The sequence below is a fragment of the Hemitrygon akajei genome, chromosome 8 (assembly GCF_048418815.1).
Source record: "Hemitrygon akajei chromosome 8, sHemAka1.3, whole genome shotgun sequence".
Taxonomy (NCBI): Eukaryota; Metazoa; Chordata; class Chondrichthyes; order Myliobatiformes; family Dasyatidae; genus Hemitrygon; species Hemitrygon akajei.
Genome location: NC_133131.1, coordinates 45,365,263 through 45,382,767, shown reverse-complemented (window position 1 = coordinate 45,382,767; position 17,505 = coordinate 45,365,263). Strand labels below are relative to the sequence as shown.

Here is a 17,505-nt window from a genome sequence, read left to right as displayed (position 1 = left end):
GGAGGTTTTTAATAATGGACGCTGCCTTTCTGAGAATCCAGTCCCCGAAGATGTCCTGGGTACTTTGTAGGCTAGTGCCCAAGATGGAGCTGACTAGATTTACAATCTTCTGCAGTTTCTTTCGGTCCTGTGCAGTAGCCCCTCCATACCAGACAGTGATGCAGCCTGTCAGAATGCTCCCCACGGTACATCTATAGAAGTTTTTGAGTGTATTTGTTGACATGCCAAATCCCTTCAAACTCCTAAAGAAGTATAGCCGCTGTCTTGCATTCTTTATAACTAAATCGACATGTTGGGACACGGTTAGATCCTCAGAGATCTCGACACCCTCTCTCCACTTCTGATCCCTCTATGAGGACTGGTATTTGTTCCTTTGTCCTACCCTTCCTGAAGTCCACAATCAGCTCTTTCATCTTAGTGGCATTGAGGCCAGATTATTGCTGTGGCACCATTCCACTAGTTGGCATATCTCACTCCTGTACGCCCTCTCGTCACCACCTGAGATTCTACCAACAATAGTTGTATCGGCAGCAAATTTATAGATGGTATTTGAGCTTTGCCTAGCCACACAGTCATGTGTATAGGGAGAGTAGAGCAGAGTTTACTCTGTTTATTCGCTTTCTCTGAGTAGTGATAGATATTTTAATCGCCTGTAAACGACGTTGCTTACTGTTTTGTCCATGGCTGTAGCTGTGGATTTCAGTTCTAGCAATCTAAAGCGGGAATATTTGATTTTTCCATCGGAGCTGCGCGCAAGAGTCGCCTCTCAATGGCGCCTCGGATGTGATCACTTCGATTCTTTCGTTTCGCTTTAAGGGATTGTCCATTTCCCCCCAAACCTGCTCCCTGGCCTGCTGACTTCCCTGGAGTTGCTTTTCTCCTGATCCATATTCCAGCAATACAGTTCCTTGGCTCTGTGATACAAGTATTACATAAGTGTCTGTGTGTGGAGCGTCAGCGTGAACTTCTCCAACAGACTCTTCCCTCCACACCCGCCCCTCACTGACCATGCGCGCATTTTGTTTACAGCCCATTCGCTCTGGAGAACATGGAGTTCTCGGCTCTCCCCCTGCTCTTGTTCAAACTCTTCGACAGGTTCGCGGCGCTGGCCGTGTTCTGCACCGTCTTTTGCCTGGTCTTTGACTTCATGAAGAGGCGCAAGACGTGTGGGAACTACCCTCCCGGGCCCCGGGGCTTACCTTTCGTCGGGAACATCCTGCAGGTGGATCTGAGCAACCCTCACCTGTCATTCGCAAAGGTAAAGGCTGAGAGAGAGTGAGACTGTGTGAAGGAGGTGGCTCCCTCACCCCGGGACACCTTTAACCGTTCAGTTTCTTGTATGTTGTTGAGTTCCTCCTTTACACCCTTTCCCCTTGTATCCAGCAGTGTTCTTTCGCTCCCTATTTCACTTCAATATACGAGTTTTTAGTTCTCTGTTTCTTCCTTCGAGCTGGGACGGAATGTGAGGCAACACGAAGTTAAAAACTTGCAGAACCTGCAACGCAAAGAAAAGAGAACGCAGGAAATATTCAGCAGGAGAGGGAGGGGCAGGAGGAGGATATGATTTTTCATCAGAATCTACTCTCCGTTGGTTATCTCTAATTCGATCAATCAATTCTGTGTTTTTCCTATTTCGATTGTTATCCAGGTTGCCTTCTCCAGTTCCATTTTTTTTTCTATTACACCTTTTCCTTACTCTACTGTTACGTACCCCGTAACTGGGTCACTTACCAGCAAAGATAGAGAGGTCCGTTGAAGTCTGATGGTACTATTTTTAACAGTATTTATTGATAAAAATACACAAAAATAACATCGATGCAAGCATACAGATAATATACGTCGTCAATACTAAATCTAAAAGCACGGGTATAATAATAATCAATAAGAAATAGCTCTATCGTTGTCTAGGGGATAATGTATGGTCCGATGGAAATATAAAAGTCACTCAAGTTCATTCAAGCTGCAGGCTGCAGCCTTTGGTTGGAGTCAAGAGAGAGAGTTTAAACTTGCCCATTCCTTTTATGATGTCAATCCCTCGAGAGTCGTTGGGGCTGATTTCTCCTTTGTGTTAGCTAAAGCCGTTCTTCCGTGGCAAGGCCCACCAATTCCGAGGCAAATGGAAAAGGACGTACGTGGACTTTCCACCGGCTTTCGCTATTACGCTGTTACAGGATTTCTAGCGTGTCTTCTGGTGAGTCTGTAGGGGCCGTTCCCCAGACCCTCTTTTATCCCCACTCACGGGGTCTCAGATGTCAATCAGGGTGGAATGATGCCATCCCCCAACCAGCCCACGTTGCCTGAGGGCTTCCACGAAGCACAGTACTCAATACACAATTCCGTCTCCAAGAGACAATGGCCGTTTCCCGTATCTTCATATCGCCGAGGGGCCAAGACATTCCAAACGCCTCTCTCTCATTTCCTGGGTCTCCTGACCTGAATTAATAGCGATCTTGCGATTCTCAAAAAGGAGGGGGCTACTTTGGGACCCTTCGTCCCCTCAGAGTTGGGCACAGGCATAACACTACATTGCGTAAATGCTGTGAAGCTATCCGAACGTCCAGTTTCTGGGGACGGGTAGGCAGTTTTAATGCCAGTGAGTTCAGGATTCCGTCTGCATGCAGGAGACGATAAATAATTGCGAGGGTCTCAGTCACTAGACCATCAGCTGGGACTCCGTGCACTCTGCAAAGGGGAGGGGGACGGAGATGGAATCCGCTTAACCCCAGATCCGACTGCAGATGGGATTCGGCGTGGATGAAGACAATTTGTAGCTAAGTCACAGTTTTCAATACCGGAAATTGTTCTGTTTTCTTGTCGGGTTGTTTTAATTTGTAACAATTGTATTTTGAATAAATTAATGGCTTAGATATTTTTAAAATTCCTTAAATATTTCTAAATGTTTGATTGTGAGGGAAAAGGAGGAAAATATCACCACCCAGTCATTAAAGCGTCTTGGGCTGAGGACCCTAGGCTCCACTGTGCTTCCTGTCAGATTATCCGAATTTTTCAACTAAAAGCAGGAGTCGGCCATTCAGTCCCTCGATCCTGCTGCACCATTCATTGATGGTGGATCTTTAACCTCAGCAGCTTTGTCCTCTGTTTGATTCCAGCAATCTACAATCTTAGTCTTGACTAATTTGAATAAAGATGTACAATCTCTCTCCGGTGTTGTGGAATTATATGCAGAATTAAAGGGCTAAAACCTACCTGACTTATTGGAAGCTTGACAAGTTGTGCTGTGAGAATAATGTATGAACAAAGAAGTGTTTGTTCCCTAAGAAGCTTCTCGGTATACCCTTATCAAAATATGTGATAACAATGTATATCAGCAGCTCCAAACTGTATTCTGGGCTCACTTGGCTGCAGATTTTCTGAAGCTTGGTGAGCGGAGACTCTGTGTGGCCAACTGAGATGCAAGCTTGCTAATAAACTGTATGTACTTTTGAGTAAACTGTGTTTGACAGTTATTCCTTGAATCGGATTCAATTCATCATAAAAAGTTCCATTGTGTGCTACAGAAAGTTTGATTTAGAATCCCCAAACCCACAGCTATAAACACTGCTTGGTTAATTGTACAGAGATAAAGTACATATGGACACAAACACAAGAGTTCCTCCAGCATTGTGTTTGTCGATAAGATTCTGGAGATGTTTGAAATCAAGAGCAAAACACAAAATGCTGGACAAACTCAGAAAGTCAGGCAGCATCTATGGAGGGGAGTTTCCTGAGAGCCTTCATCAGGATTGGCATTACATAAATAGACAAATGTGGCAAATAAAGAACTTGCCCAAAGTTCATTTCATTAATTGAAATGGGAGCAAATTACCACTGATCGTTTCAAAGGTATACAACCATGCTTAGCCAGGTTTACCTTTGTGATTGTGCTGGGTAATATTGGTCATTATTGTCTTGTGTACCAAGAAACTTATACTGGGACCAGACAGCATCCATCAGAATAGAAGGAGAAGTGAGTATGTGAATATCACGACAGGAGTCAGGTAAGGTTGTGTCTTTTCACCTGACGTATTCAACCTGTATAGTGAAAATATCTTGAGAAGTATCAAAGACATCAAAGGACTCACAATTGGAGGCCATAATATAAATAACATCAGATATGCTGATGAATCGTACTAATAGCTGACTCAGAAACAAAACTGCAAGAACTACTCACTATAGTGGCAGCAGAAAGTAATTGCAGAGGTCTCTCAATCAACACCAAGAAGACAGGAAGCATGGTCATCTCCAGAAAGACAAACATCCCACAATGTGTGATCAAGATCGGAAATACAAACATCAAACAAGTCAACAAATTCAGATACCTTGGCAGCCAAATGACAAGTGATGGCAGGTGTGACACAGATATCAAATACAGAATAGCAATGGCGAAAGAAGCTTTCCGGAAAATGAAGACCATATTAACAGACAGGAAGATGAGCATGTAGACTAAAAACAGAATACTGCAATGCTACATTTATTCTGTCCTGACTTATGGAAGTGAATGCTGGACCATTTCCCCAGCAATGGAAAAGAGACTAGAAGCAGCTGAATTATGGTTCTACAGGAGAATGTTAAAAATATCATGGACCACACACAGCAAATGAAGAAGTTCTCAGAAGAGCCCAAGCAGTTGGATCACTCATACCAACAATAAGAGAAAGACAACTCAGATTCCTAGGACTCATCATGCGGAAAGATGAACTAGAAAAACTCATACTCTCTGGAAAGATCGAGGGGATCAAACCTAGAGGAAGACCTCAGCTTATGTACATCAAAAGCCTAGTCAGGTGGCTACACATCAAGGACATGGAAGTCATCCAAAGAACAAGGGATAGATCTGTATGGAAAGCCATGGTCACCAACGTCCACATTGGATATGGTACCTAGACAGACAGACAGTACCAAGATACAATGAGAAATGTTGTCTGTGTAGCATGCTGACAAATCATGCCATAGATAATTACATCAGGGTAGTAAAAAAACAAATAGAAAATAGAATATAGGCTTAAACAAGTGCAGTGTAGGTAAACAAATGTGAGGTATATTGGCATTCCAGTGTTTATCATTCAATGTATGAGAGTGTCATTCTAGAGTCGAATAACACCAGGATAGAAGCTGTCATTGAGTCTGGCTATTCTCAAGCTTTTGTATCTTCTGCCCGATGGGAGAGGGGAGAAGTGAGAATGAATGGGGTGGGAGGGGCCTGAGATTGTGTTATGTGCTTTCCCGAGGCAGTAGGGAAGTGCAAACAGAATCACTAGGAGTGAAGCTGGTTTAAACAATAAACGGTGGTGTACCCAAAACTCTTAAATATCTTATGTGTATGATTGTTATATCCAGCTGTGATCCATTTGGAATGATGCTTTCTATGATGCATCTGTAAGAATTGGTGAGGGTCTTTGCTGACCTGCTGGATTTTCTTAGCCTTCTGAAGAAGTAGAGGCAGTGACGTGCTTCCTTGACCATGGCATTCACGTGGCAGGATCAGGACAGCTTGTCAGTGATTTTTACAACTAGGAACTTGAAGTTCTCAACCATCTCTATCTCAACACCACTGATACTGACAGAGGTGTGTACTTCGCCATACTTCCTGAAGTCAATGAAGTAAAGGTTGAAACTAATCACCCTCGCAGCTGTGAAAGTATGACAAGGTTTTTGACAAGTAGTCCAGACGGTGGGTTGAAGATTCTGCTTGAACAGTAATAATCCTGTGCAATTCTCAGTGGGCCGTGAAGATGTGAATTTGCCCTTTAGCAGACACTTCACCTTTATTTTCTGGATCATCTTGTTCTATAAGTGCTGTGTACTGGGTGTATTCAGAGTTCACTCTACTTTAAATCTGTAGCATCAAACTCTGATGTAAATATTGCCAAATACCAGCTCGGTTCTAGATTCCTTTTTTAGCCTGTTCCAGCTTGAGGCCATGCGTTGGTTTCAAAAAAACATTTCTCTGCATGGTGGATCCCATAGGTAAAACCAGGAGAGAGGATGTTAGTTACACAACTGGTTTCTTTGCATCAGGTGAGGAGTGGAGTAGTCCTTTGATGAAATCAATATTGAAACAATGCTTTAATACAGAAGGATATCATCGAAAATAAAGTAAGATTCTGCCTTGCATTTCTACATAACTCTTGTATGTCTCTTGTGTTTCTGCAGCATATTTACTTTCTTATAATGTTAAAGAGGTTCAGTAAGTGACCAAACACTCTAACAAACTTCTACAGAAACACTTCTGAATGTGCTGTGAATGGTGGCATCATGGTCTGCTACAGCAATTTGAATGTGCTGGGATGTAAGAAGCTGCAGAGGGCAGTGACTCTGCACAGTGAGGCCCTGCCTCAAAAAGTCAGTATCTATCATCAGAGATCCTCACCACCCAGACCGTACCGTCTTTTTTGCAACTACAATTGGGCAGGAGATACAGAAACCTGAAGTCCCACACCACAAAGTTCAATAATAGTTACTTCCCTTCCACTATCCAGTTCTTGATTGAACCGGCACAACCCAAATCATTATTCAGTACAGCAACACTGTAACCATTTTTACATGTAACTAGATGGACTTTGGTCTTTGTTATAATTCTGCTATTTCTTGTATAATTTTACAGAAATTATGCTTTATTTGTGAATGCTGTTTCCCTACTGATACATGTCTATGATGTTGCTACAAGTAAGATTTTCATTGCCCTTGTGCATATGTGTACTTATATACATGACAATATGCTTCAATTTGATTCTGAAGCAGCGCTTTTGTGGCAGGGTTGGGTTTTGCCCATCCAGGGATGGATAATGAGTGGGGAAACAATCGCACAAGGAATCCAGCCCACTTTTTTCGATGGTACAAGGGATGGAGACCAACAGCAACAAGGGTGCAAAATGTGGAGGTGCTGGATCTGACTGAGAACTCAGTGATGGTGCAGTCTCTGTTCTTTTCTTTGTTTGGTTCCTGAGAGTTATAGTAATGGCCTGGTGCTTTCTCCCATCATGTGTCCACTTTTAGCTGTGGAAGAAGTACGGCGATGTGGTGAGTTTAGAGTTTGGATGGAGAAACCTGGTGGTGCTGAGTGGCTACAAGACCCTGAAAGAGGCTCTGGTGAAGAAATCGGAAGATTTTGCAGATCGGCCATCCTTTCCGATTTATGAGAAGTTCTTTCGGCAGCATGGTGAAGGTGGGTATGAAACAGGGTCCAGAGACTGACCTGTGCATTAGGTGGGAGGCATTGGGATAATTGGACTTCACATGTTTTGGTAGAAGACCTAAACCCCACCACCAGAGCTTTGGGGCGGGGTGGGGGGGTGGTCATTGTGTCCAGTGCATCTCAAGGGCATTTGAAACCACTTCCTCAGGAAGATGAAATATTATTTAATTGGGGATGGGTTGAGGAATGTTGTTTCCCCCCATCAGACATACTAGTCACCAGAAACAATGAGTTCACTGTTAACGCCCAAACAACAAGCACACATTTTTCATTTGTTTAAACAGCTTTACTTTCAACATCTCCCTTCAATACCGAATAGTCACCACCTTTATGTCTCATAATCCCGCTCCCTCCGCACCTACATAACAGGGAGAGTGTGTACGTATACAAAGTTGTTCCATACACCAAATGAACAGAACTGAACAATCTCCCATCCTTTTTATGTATATATTAAAAAAGCAAACTTGAAAACAAATTTAAAGACAATTCAAATATCCATTAGGATATGGGAATTAGTTCTAATCCCTGAAGTTAATACAATTCTTAAGGTACCAAATGCCTTCACTAAGTGCCTTTAACAGCACAAGAGCTGGAGCTCCCTTTTTTGCGAGACAGTCAGTTGGTTGTTTCTTTGTGTGCTTGGACAGGTTCTTTGGTGCCGTTTAACTGTAGGTGAAGCCTCTTCTCTGTAACTGACTTGGTGGATTTGATGGCATGAACCAAAGAGTCATTGTCACAAGTTCTATGTACATTGTCCTCCTTTGGGTCACCATGGAAAAGCTCAGAATAAATTGTGGCCAGACAAACAGCATTGTCAATACCTTCAAACATTGCAAAGGTTTCACCTGCCAGCGTACTCCATACAACTCTTCAGATGCTTTCTGATTGCCAATGGAGAGGTGAAAATCTTCCCTCTTCTCCTGTCAGTACAATAAAATATCCCCCTTGAATTCCTCCGTCTGGGAGATTTCCAACTGAGGCATCACTGAAGACAACGAGCCTTGGTAAGCTATCTTTTTCAAGCTGTGAAAACTTCTAGACTACTTTTTCAGATTGAATTCTGCGCACTATAACTTGTTTGCCACATGTAAAGTTTGTACTGTGGCATTTTTTTGTGCTGGATGCCAAGTTGCAGGTATTACACATGATGTCAGGTCTGCTGTGACTTGCCACCCATAGAACCTGACCATTCTTTGACTCAAGTTGCCCCGCTTCAGCTTCACTGAGGGGTGAATCCCGTTGTGTGGCACATGAGGATTCCAAGCGGATTGTCGGAAGCTTTCTTGTTGCAGTTGTACTGTTCCATCAACAGAAAGGATGTCTATCCCTACATAGAATCTGTCATGTTCCAACCTGAAAGGCTGAATTTAGCTGAAGGATAACTGTTTGGCTAAGTTTTGTCAGTCTCCCTTATGAAGTCATCTACATGACACACAAATTTTCCAATCACATGATATCCTGAATCTTGCCAGTAAAGAATAGCTGGATCCACTTAGACCATAAGGCCATAAGACATAGCAGGAGAATTAGGCCATTCGGCTGAATGAGCCTGCTCCGCCATTTAATCATGGCTGATCTTTCTTTCCCCTTCTCAGCCACACTCCCAGGCCTTCTCCCCATAACCTCTCAGCAGACCAGGCAAGTTCTATGGAGTTGACTGTTCTTTTTCCACAAAGGCTGCCTGGCTTGCTGAGTTCCTCCAGCATTTTGTGTGTGTTGCTCGTATTTCCAGCATCTGCAGATTTTCTCCTGTTTGTGTTCCCCATAATCCCTGATGCCATGTCTAATCAAGAACCTAACAAGCTCTGCCTTAAATACACCCCATGACCTGGCCTCCAGAGCTGCCTGTGGTAACAAATTCCACAAATTCACCATCCTCTGGCTAATTTCTCTGTATCTCTGTTTTAAATGGATGCCCCTCTATTCAGAGGCTGTGCCCTCTTGTCCTAGACACCCCACCATGGGAATTATCCTTTCTATATCTAATCTCTCTGGGTCTTTAAACATTTGAAAGTTTTCAATGAGATCTCCCCCACCATCCTTCTAAATTCCAGCAAATACAGACCCAGAGCTATCAAATTTTACTTGCATGATAACCCTTTCTTTCTGAGAATCATCCTTGTGAACCTCCTCTGGACCCTCTCTGGGCCAGCATATCTTTTCTTAGATCAGGAGCCCAAAATTGTTCACAATTCTCAAGGTGAGTCCTCATCAGTGCCTTATAAAGCCTCAGCATCACATCCGGCTCTTGTATTCTAGACATCTTAAAATGAATGCTAACATTGTACTTGCGTTCCTCACCACCAACTCTACCTGCAAGTTAACCTTTAGGGTATTCTTGTGACATCTTTCCACCTGTTTCCAACATAATTTCCTTGACCTTTTTATACCAGTACAGAGATGCATCAGCTAGACCACACACACACTTTTTGAGTTTGCAGGGTATTCCTTTGCTTCTGGCTTCGGGGTGGGGGGAGTTTAATGCAAACATCATGTGACAGCTCCACTCCCTGTAAGAATGTGGATTTCATATCCATGCAATGGGGATGCCAATGCTTTTGACATATCACTGAGAGAAGTAGTCGGAGAGACTCTGATGCACATGTTGGTGAGTTTCTTTGGAGTTCTTCTATGTACGGTTCCTCAAAACCTTTAGCAACCAGATGTTGGTAAAATTCCTGTCATGAATCTTTCAGGGTGCACACCAATATTGCAGATGTTGTATTTTGGCCAATGTCTCTAGCTTCCTCAAACACTACATTATATCTCCAATTTCTCATTTCATCTTGTTTTGTAGATTCAAATGACATCTCTTTAGTTACTTGTACATCTTTGTCTTGATATTTCTCAGATGGCCCAGCCTGATTCAATATGAAGTCTGCCTACACGTGACATGTTGACTGACCTGCAGTGCCAGCAACCGTGACTGGTGCTAGGTAATTCAAGTTGTATCAACTTTTGTCACTCCCAGTGGCTTTGCCTGCTCATACTAAGATTTCAGATTTGTCTGAGATACCAGTGTTTTGGTCTACTAATCTCACAGTTTGTCCTGTTTTAAGACCAAAACTTCCATGTTATCTTTGCACTTGTCATAATTTCTGTTCAAGCAAGTCTGTTGAATTCTCAACTGCACTCTTTTCCACACTGTCTGTGCCAGCATTGAACAAGTATATTGAGTCACTAACTGCACTCTCTCCCGTACTGTCTGTGCCAGCATTGAACAAGTATATTGAGTCACTAACTGCACTCTCTCCCGTACTGTCTGTGCCAGCATTGAACAAGTATATTGAGTCACTAACTGCACTCTCTTCCGCATTGTCTGTGCCACCATTGAACAACTCTATTGGGTCCTTATCTGCACTCTCCTCATCCCTGTCTGTGCAACATGACCATGTGCTAGGTAAGTGCTTTTCATTTTTTGTCATTCTCCGTGGAGTTCTGATGGTCTTCAGTTTATGTTTTTTGTAGTCTGGAATGATGTACTTTCACATATGTATCTCCATGTCTCACGAATACCACAACTTCATCCTGACCAGTGACAACTCCAGGAACTCTCCGTTCTGTACAGTCTGATCTCTTGTAATACACATTGGCCCCTGTGTCATATTTTCCATTTGTAGGATGGACGTGTGCCCTCAGTGCTCTTTGAATTCTCTCTGAACACTCTGCTTCAGTGAAAGTCTTCCTTGATGCATGCAGTGCTGAAATGCGTTTCCCAACTCATTGACTGCTTGCAGTGCAAGTGGTCTGTCAACCAGTACAGAGGGATGTTTTGGATTCTGGCCAAACACCAATTGATGCGGGCTATGGCCGTGTGCATTGTGCATGGTATCCTTTGCCTTGAGGACTCAGTCCAGGGCTGTGTTCCAACCACAGCCATTGCTTTTATTTGCCTTTGGCCTTTTCAGTAAGCGTTTGATTGTGTCGCTCCAGAAGTCCATTACTTCAAGGACTATATGCCGTTGTTGTCTTTGTTTCAATGTTAAAGTACTCTGCCATCTCTCTGAATTCATCATTATTAAATTCACCACCATTATCATTGAATACTTTCCGAGGTGGACCGTGCACACTTATCCAGGAATGGATGAAGTGTCTTTACAATCTCTGAGGATCTCTTTGTGTTTACATTGCTACCAGCACTGAAACGTGTGAGCCGATCAGTGATGTGGAGATGTTGCTCCAGTTCATGTAGGTTTATGGCTGCTGTTTCACTGTATTCAGACCAGCCACAGGCTTGGGCAGTCTCACAGCTCCCAATCATCTGCTTTACAATGGAAAAATCATCTGCTTCTCTGTTTCCTGAGCCGTTTCTGAAGTCCATCAGTTGAAGTTTGTCCAAACCGCTTGTGAAGTTTGAGCAACACCTTGCATTTCTCATCTCTGGTCATGTTGTGTGTGACATTTAGTACTTCATTCTCACAGTGTCTTTACCTGGAATGTAATACCCAGAGCTGCTGAGCTCAAGAGCCACCGGCTGTTAAAACATCATTGCCTGGTCATTCTACATATCCAGTAATGCTCTTGCTTTTGTTGGGGAATATTTACTCAAGAGTAATGGAATGTTCAATAGCAGCATCTCCGTTTCAATGTAACCTTATTTCTGCCCTATTTTTGCAGGAATTTTCACTCTTTTGGTGGAATGTATGATCATTCCATCTCCAAATTTGAATGCTTTGTTATTGAGTGTATCTGTGTTCACCGGTTTCTGCACTTCATTCTGGTCTTGTTCACTTACATAGCTCCCAAGTCATTTTTCTCCACACAATGTGCGTGTGCATGCTGTATTAATAACAGCAGATCCTAGAGATTCCATCATCAAAATCTCTGCCTCAGATGTCTCTGCATTAGACCATAAGACATAGGAGCAGAATTAGGCCATTTGGCCCATCGAGTCTGCTCCACCATTCAATCATAGCTGATCCTATTTTTCTCTTCCTCAACCCCATTTGCTGGCCTTCTCCCCGTAACCTTTGCTGCCATGTCCAATCATTAGTAAGTGATTCCTTCACAAACGGTGATATGGCACTCTTCTACATCTTCAGATTTGTTATTTCCTTCAGTTAGCCTAACGTTTTAGCTTCTGCGTGGACGGTTTCTTGCCCAGTGGTAAATACTTTGACACACCACACATTTCGATCCCTGTCATACTTGTTTATTGGATTTGTGCCAGGTAATGGTATCCTTGCCTGGTCTCCCTGAGGGCAGTGAAGTATGCCGTTTCCTGACTCAAACTAATTCCAACTAGTGGCCTTGTCTCCAAAAATCTTCTTCAGTGCTGATTTCATAGATGCAAATGTAAGTTCTGTGCATTCAGATAACTCGAGCTGTCTGTCCTTTATGTCTAGACACGCAGTGTCCAATAATTTAAAAGCTAATACAGCATCAGGAAATTCCGTTTTGTATTTACACATGCAGTGCACTTTGTTCAAAGTCATATTTTCAGCCATATTTGTAGAATTATCTTGATAAATTTTGTCAAAGTCTGAATATGCCTCATAAATCTGATCCTTTTCCATCCTCAAAAAACAGAGTTAAGTGTATCTGGTAGCATATACCCATCACGGTTTCTCTCGTTCTCCCTGAAAGCAACAACGCAACAGCCAAGGCTTGCTTCATCTTCTCTAGTTCCATAACACAAGTCCATATTCCAATTTCATTTTTCCAGCTTTCATAAGGCTCGGTCTATTCAAATGCTGGTGGGATCCTCTTATTGAAAACCATCCTTTGCTGGCACTGTTAATGCCCAAACAACAAGGACACATTTTTCTTTTGTTTAAACGACTTTACTTTCAATGTCACCCTTCAGTATCTGAGGACTGCCACCTTTACACCCCATAATTCCCCTCCCTCCACACAGAGAGAGTGCACGCATTCTAAATACTTACATAGTCCACACAAACAGAACTCAACATTCAGTACCACTGTGTATACTGTGGTCCCTGGATTTCTGGTTGTAGTTCCCCTGGACACACTGGCTCCCGTCTCACCGAACACACAAAATAATATGGCCCAGAAGGGGCAAGAACTTGTTTCTGTTGACGATATATTACAATAGATTGCAGGTAGGAATGATCTGGGTGATCCACCTTTGCATGTTAATCCAGTCTTGTTACTTCACTCTGCTCAAAATATCATGCTCATTCTTTAGGATCCAGGTGAATATCTAATTGTAAATTAAAATGAATGTCTTAGAAATCAATGAACACAGAAGCAGGCCATTCAGCCCATAATCTCCATGGTGATAATCCATGCTAACCCATTTCCCAGTACTTAGTCTGTAGCCTTCTCTATCTTGCTATTTCAAGTGCTCATTTTGATACTTGTTGAAGGACTGGTTGAAAATGAAGATGAATGAAATGACATTCCTGTTACACCCATCCAGGTATCGTGCTTGCAAAGTACGGAGACTGGTGGAAACAGCAAAGGAAATTTTCACTCTCGACCCTGAAGAACTTTGGGCTCAGAAAGAAGTCCCTTGAATTGCGAATTGTGGAAGAGGCTGAATTTTTAATTCAAGGTTTTGAAAGTGAACAAGGTGGGTGATCCTGAGGAAGCAACTGCTGTTCTTCAGTCCTGTGCTACTGTTGGTGTCTGGCACCTTGGTAAACCCAGTGTGTCACAGAAGGACAGCAGGGCAGGGGCAAGCACCTGCAGTTCGGGTAATTGATTTATTATTGTCACACTCAGACGGTGGTGTGAGTGTGGAACGAGCTGCTAGCAGAAATGAAAGATGTAGTTTCAATTGCAACACTTAAGAGACATTTGCACAGATATATTGATGAGAGGGGTGTGGAGGGCAGAGGTCTGATGCAGGTAGATGGACTAGACAGAAGGCCAAATTTCTATGGGTTAGATGGGCTGAATGGCCTGTTTGGGTGCTGTAGTTCTCTATGGGATGTACTAAGATACAGTCTAATGCTTTGTTTTCTTGCCATCCATCCATACAGACCATTTCATCACACCAAGGGAAAATACAACAATGCAGAATGTAGTGTTACTGTGTCAGAGAGTGCAGAGCAGGTAGGCAATAAGGTAGATTGTGAGATGAAGAAATCATCTGATTATACAAGAGGCCCATTCGATAGACACACAACAGTGAGATAGAGGCTGTCATGGAGTCCGGAGGTATGTACTTTCAAGCTTTTAGACCTGCTGCCCGGTAGGAGGGGAGACAAGAGGGAATGTTGTCCTCTCCACTCTCCTCTACATGGGCATTTCAAAGGGATTGACCATTTCAGCTCAAATCATCTCCAGTTTCCATGTGTTTTTGCCAAGGGAAAGAGGGGCTTTGGAGTCAGAGCTATCACCCGGGATGGAGGATGTGTTAATGTTTAATCTGTCCCTTTAAGGTGTAACAGGCCCTCCTGTAGAGGAATGAAGCTCTGTCAGCTGCTTCTGTTGGTGTTCGGAAGCAACTGGCAACTATTTCTATTGATGTTGCCCTTCCATCAAAGTGAGGTAGCTCCAAACTGCTTCATAGGAGAGTACCTAGACCAAAAACATTGATTTAATCAACAGAGATACATTAGGACATGTGACTGAACACTAGGTCAAAGGTTCCCAGAGGTTCAGAGCTGGAAGCGACCTGGGTGAGTAAATGTGCAGAGAGGGAACAGAAGTATCCCTCCATCTTGGTCAATTTGAACTTTGACTTCTCCCTACAACTTTGGATATCTTTGTTATCAAGAACCTATCGACCTTCACGTTAAATATACTCACTGACTTGGTCTCCACAGCCATCTGTGGCAATGCACTCTACAGATTCATCACACCCTGGTAGAGAAATTCCTCCTCGTCTCTGTTCTAAAACAGTGTCCTTGTATTCCTGGGCTGAGCTCTCTGGTCCTAGATCCACTCTGTCTAGGCTATTCAATATTCAATAGGTGCCAATTAGATCCACCTTCATTCTTCTAAACTTCAGCAAGCACAAGCCTAGAGCCATCAAACGCTCTTCATATATTAACCCTTTCATTCCTGGGATCATTCTCATGAACCTCCTCAATGTCAGCACATTCTTTCTTAGACAATTGACCCACAGCTACTCTCAAAAGTCCAAGTGCTGCCTGGCCAATGTTTTATAAAGCCTCAACAGCACATTTTTTGCTTTTATATTCAAGTTGTCCCAAAATGAATGTTAACATTGCATTTGTTTTCCTTACCACCAACTTAATCTGCAAGTTCACATCCTGCACTAAGACTCCCAAGTCTCTTTGCACATCTGATTTTTGAATTCACTCCCTGTTTAGAAAATTGTCTATGCCTTTATTTGTTCTTCCAAAGTGCAATACCACACACTTCCCTACCCTTCTGTCACTTCTTTGCCCATTCTTACAAACTGTGCAAGTCCCTCTGCAGACTCCCTGCTTCCTCAACACTATTTGCCCCTCCATCTATCTTTGTATCATCCACAAACTTGGCCACTAAGCCATCAATTCCATTATCCAAATCATTGACATATAATGTGAAAGGAAGCAGTCCTAACACTGATCCCTGTGGAACACCAGTATTCACCAATAGCCGACCAAAATCCACTGACTGCTCTGTCAGCCTTCCTGTTATTTTTGCTAAAGAATTCCACAGATTTGCCAAGCAAGATTTTTAAGGAAACCATGCTGATTTCAAAGGTATAGGTAGAGGAAGAGTTCCCAGAGGGAAGGTTGCGTAAAATAATGGATAAAAACAAGTCCCACATCCTTCTACTAATTGATGCAATGGATTAACAAAACAACAGAGTACACAATAATTAAAACAGTAACAAGTCTCACACCCTTCTGCTCATCGAGGACTCTAATTTATGATGACGAGCCTGGAGACTGTTAGAGGCCCTTTGTGCCGATTGCCATTCAGGTCCAAGGACAAATTTCTGATGAATTTGCACACTTAAGTCAGGTCAAGTCAAGTCATTTTTTATTGTCATTTCGACCATAACTGCTGGTACAGTACACAGTAAAAACGACACAATGTTTTTCAGGACCACGGTGCTCCATGAAACAATACAAAAACTACACTGAACTACATAAAAACAACACAGAAAAAACTACACTAGACTGCAGACCTACCCAGGACTGCATAAAATGCACAAAACAGTGCAGGCAATACAATAAATAATAAACAAGACAATAGGCACAGTAGAGGGTAGTAAGTTGGTGTCAGTCCAGGCTCTGGGTTTTGAGGAATCTGATGGCTTGGGGGAAGAAACTGTTATAATTAAGAAAGCCCACATTTTTAAAATCTATGCATACCTGTCAGCTACAATTCTAAAATTAATTAGTTTTTAATGATTGATATAGAGGGAGAATTCTACATTCCCACTGAACAAGTGTCAGTTGTTTTCAAAAATTTTATCAGTGAAGGCTTTCTTTTGCCAACTGAAGTGCTCATCCTTGAGAAAGAAATCAAGTTATCACATTCCCTTAATGGTTTACATTTGTATACTCCAAGGCCTTTGACAAAAAGGTTGAGAGTGTTGTGGATAGTGCAAGGGCTGACAGAGGTTACAGCAGGACATCGATAGGATGCAAAACTGGGCCGATAAGTGTGAGGTGGTTCATTTTGGTTGGTCAAGTATATAGTATTAATGGTGAGACTCTTGGCAGTGTGGAGGATCAGAGTGATCTTGGGCTACGCAGGTTGACTCTGTGGTTAAGAAGGCATACAGTGCATTGGTCTCCATCAATCGTGGGATTGAGTTTAGGAGGTGAGAGGTAATGTTGCAGCTGAATACAGTAGGACCCTGGTCAGACCCCACTTGGAGTACTGTGCTCAGTTCTGGTCACCTCACTTTAGGAAGGATGTGGAAACCATAGAAAGAATGCAGAGGAGATTTGCAAGGACATTGCCTGGATTAGGGAGCATGCCTTATGAAAATAGGTTGAGTGAACTCGGCCTTTTCTCCTTGGAGAGGGCAAACTTTTAAGGTGCTTGGAAGAAGGTACAGAGGAGATGTCAGGGGTAATTTTTTTTATGCAGAGTGGTGAGTGCATGGAATGGGCTACCGCCAATGGTGGTGGAGGCAGATAGGATAGGGTCTTTTAAGAGTCTCCTGGATAGGTACATGGAGCTTAGAAAAATAGAGGGCTATGGGTAACCGTAGGTAATTTCAAAGTAAGTACATGTTTAGCACAACATTGTGGGCCAAAGGGCCTGTATTGTGCTATAGGTTTTCTATGTTTCTATGCCTCATGGATGAATCAAGACCTTGTGCTGTACTTACCTTTCCAATGGACAGGCTTGTTCATTATGAGTACTGTGAACAGACTGCTCCATTCCAAGTAAAAAGACTTGTTTTAACCCTCTCCTTACACAGTGTC

The 17,505-nt window shown here is 42.8% G+C and overlaps 1 protein-coding gene across 1 annotated transcript in view; it reads left to right on the top strand.

The window, feature by feature from the left end:
- Window positions 1-1,043: 1,043 nt before the first annotated feature.
- Window positions 1,044-17,505, top strand: part of LOC140731498 (cytochrome P450 2D3-like) — a 37,450-nt gene continuing 20,988 nt past the window's right edge. The window contains exons 1-3 of the mRNA XM_073052977.1: window positions 1,044-1,258; window positions 6,997-7,165; window positions 13,578-13,730. Coding sequence (XP_072909078.1) covers window positions 1,049-1,258; window positions 6,997-7,165; window positions 13,578-13,730 — 532 coding nt within the window. The 5' untranslated portion in view covers window positions 1,044-1,048. The remainder of the gene's footprint in view (window positions 1,259-6,996; window positions 7,166-13,577; window positions 13,731-17,505) is intronic.